The sequence below is a fragment of the Oratosquilla oratoria genome, chromosome 25 (assembly GCF_046742065.1).
Source record: "Oratosquilla oratoria isolate Oo_2021 chromosome 25, ASM4674206v1, whole genome shotgun sequence".
Taxonomy (NCBI): domain Eukaryota; kingdom Metazoa; phylum Arthropoda; class Malacostraca; order Stomatopoda; family Squillidae; genus Oratosquilla; species Oratosquilla oratoria.
The window spans coordinates 38,349,325-38,352,520 of NC_134801.1; the positions used below are offsets into that span (position 1 = coordinate 38,349,325).

The following is a 3,196-nucleotide window of genomic DNA, read 5'->3' on the forward strand; positions in this document are numbered from 1 at the left end:
AAAGAAAACATGAACAGAAAAAACGGAAAATTTTGAAAATACTGAAAACAAAAAACAAAAAAAACACCGGCAAAGGAATGTAGTACATAAGAAAAATATGTCATAGCTTCAGGGGGGAAAAGAGGAGCACAAAATATCGAGAATAGAAAAAAAAATAGTAAAAAATATACTAATAACTGGAAATTCTGTGCGATGGTGGCATGATCGGAATCGTGCCGGTCTCGCATTCACTTTGTTGTGGGTTCGAATCCAGCACTTTTCTCCGAATTCAAGCAGTGATTATTACCTGCTCTAACAGTATAAGCGTATAGGCCAAAGGTGACGGCTTCGGCCGCAGATACGCGCCTCCTGATGTGGGCGTCTCACCTTCTTGTTCTTCTTCTTCTTCTTCTTCTTCTTCTTCTTCTTCTCCTTCTTCTTCTTCTTCGTCTTCTTCTTCTTCTTCTTCTTCTTCTTCTTCTTTTTCTTCTTCTTCTTCTTCTTCTCCTTCTTCTTCTTCTTCTTCTTCTTCTTCTTCTTCTTCTTCTTCTTCTTCTTCTTCTTCTTCTTCTTCTTCTTCTTCTTCTTCTTCTTCTTCTTCTTCTTCTTCCTTGGTAAATAAAAACACAGAGAAGAAATCGCAAAGTTTAAAGCATATTAGATAGTCTGTGGAGATACAAAAATGCAAACAAAAATTATAAATAAAGTGTTCAAACTCTATTTACAAAGGATAGAGACTTTGAATTCATGAAAGGAATAACTAGAATTAATGTTGAGTTGCATAAAATTTTTGAAGACGCGAAATGTCAGGAAAAAACATTATGCTGATGGATTATTGAGTACTTAAAGATGTAGAGAACAACTGGTGGATAATATTCATCATCTTATTGTTTGTTTAACAGAAGTAAAAGTGTCGAAAGATTGGAAAAAGACCAACGCGGTCCTAGTACATAAAGGTATCAAAGGATTACAAAGGCGGAGCATGCCGACAGGAGACCTTTTAATCCATATCTAGGTCGGATACGAAAAAAAAATCATATTAATAATAAAATAATAAATAAAAACTATGATAATGTAAATAACAAATAAAATACATAAATAAATGCATAGGTATAGTTAAATAATAAACAAACAGGTAAATAGTAAATAATAATAAATTGACATATAACTAATAATAAATGAAAATCAGACAGACAAATGATAACAAAACAAAAACAAATAATATAAGATAAATCATAATCATTACAGCATCTTACTTAGGTATTTATCTAAATGTATCTCAGCATAACTACAACAAAATTGTACAGAGGACTTTACATATCACCTCCAGAATGGTGCGATTAGAATAAGCATGAACCCTAAACTATAATCTTTTTGCATATATATATGTATTTTATTTATTATTTACATTATTATAGTTTTTATTTATTATTGTATTACTAATATGATTTTTTTCTTTTTTTTTTTTTTTATTTTTTTTTTTTTTTTTTTTTTAATTTTTTTTTTTTTTTTTTTTTTTTTTTTTTTTTTTTTTTTTTTTGCATCCGACCTAGATATGGATCAAAAGGTCTCCTGTCGGCATGCTCCGCCTTTGTAATCCTTTGTAATCTTGAGTCTTTGGCTGGCTGGCTGGCTGTATAGCTAGCTGGTTGGATGGCTAGTTCAAGGTAGCCTTGGTGACTGGATGACTGTGTGGCTGGCAGGTTTGCTGATCGGCTGTGCGGCTGGCTGGCTGGTGGACTGTTTACAACCTTGTTGGCTGGCTGGTTGGTAGACTGTGTGACTATCTTGTTGGCTGAAAATGTAAGCAAAATATTGAGAAGAGAGGAAAACAATGGGAGATAAGCAATCTATATTCAGAAAAGAAAGGTTATGTGCGATCGGTGTGGAACAAAAAGGAGTTGGGTGGGTGAACTGGGAGAAAACTTTTGATAAGGTATCCCACCAAATATTTGTATGGAAACTGGAATATGCAGGAGTACTTAAGAGGAGTATGCTGGAATGAAGGAAGGACTTGAGTTGGGTGGGTGAACTGGGAGAAAACTTTTGATAAGGTATTTCACAAAATATTTGTATGGAAACTGGAATATGCAGGAGTACTTAAGAGGAGTATGCTGGAATGAAGGAAGGACTTAAGAATAAGTTACTGAGGATGCACAAACACGGCAAAGGAAACATGGACTGGAAGTGAAGCGTTTATTGCTGACGTCTATTGACTTTCCCAATAAACGAAACGTCAGCAGGAATGAACGCTTCACTTCCAGTCCATGTTTATGCAACTTGTTCACATGGATTTTCATTCACTGAGGATGGTTATGAAATTTAGGATGTCAATTTTGAGGGAAGTAGAGGGGTTGGATGTTCCTAAAATGCGTTTATGACATGACAAACTGAACAAACAGTTACATGAATTTATGTGCTGATTATATCAATATTATGAAGACAGTAAAAGATTACGAGGACTATAGATTAACACATGAAGATTTAGATAGGGCATATAGATGGAGTTGGAATAGGAAATTGTATTTTCATACAAAAAGAAATACAAAATATTGGAACTGGGCATTGATAAGAAATAAGGCAGCTACAAAAGTGATATAAGAACACAACCTTTTAAGGTTGCCAAGGTAAAATTTGTCTCCGGGAAAACACATAAAAAGACTTTAGGAAATCTATAAGTTGTTTACACATTTAAGAGTGACATTGCACTACACAAGGAGATGATAAAAAAATGTTAACATTTTTATTTCAATGTGCTGTAGGAGTGTGGTCACACACACACACACACACACACACACACACACACACACACACACACACACACACACACACACACACGCACGCACGCACGCACACGCACGCACACACACACACACACACACACACACACGCACGCACACACACACACACACACACACACACACACACACACACACACACACACACACGTAAGTTCTAACATTAATCGTCCTACGGTTCACCTGCTAATCATAAAGCGAACTGTTATCCCCTTTCACGTCTCGTACCACTCTCGCTGTTGTCCTGACTGAAGCCATTCTACTCTATTCACCTCTTTGGAGACCCTTGGTGACTCTAAGAGGTCAAGAGACCCATGGAGGTCAGCAGAATTTTCCAAGAGTTCCAGAGATATAAAGATATCAATAGTTGGTGGATGCCGGACGATTCTTTTCAGTGTCGAGGTGATGTCTAGGATGAT

At 35.9% G+C, this 3,196-nt stretch overlaps 1 protein-coding gene across 1 annotated transcript in view; it reads right to left on the reverse strand.

Moving 5' to 3' along the window:
• Positions 1-1,641: 1,641 nt before the first annotated feature.
• The window catches only part of LOC143039081 (uncharacterized), a 20,299-nt gene continuing 18,744 nt past the window's right edge, over positions 1,642-3,196 (reverse strand). The window contains exons 2-3 of the mRNA XM_076208932.1: positions 3,006-3,186; positions 1,642-1,774 (exon numbers count right to left, since the gene is read on the reverse strand). Of these exons, the coding sequence (XP_076065047.1) occupies positions 1,642-1,774; positions 3,006-3,186 (314 nt within the window). The remainder of the gene's footprint in view (positions 1,775-3,005; positions 3,187-3,196) is intronic.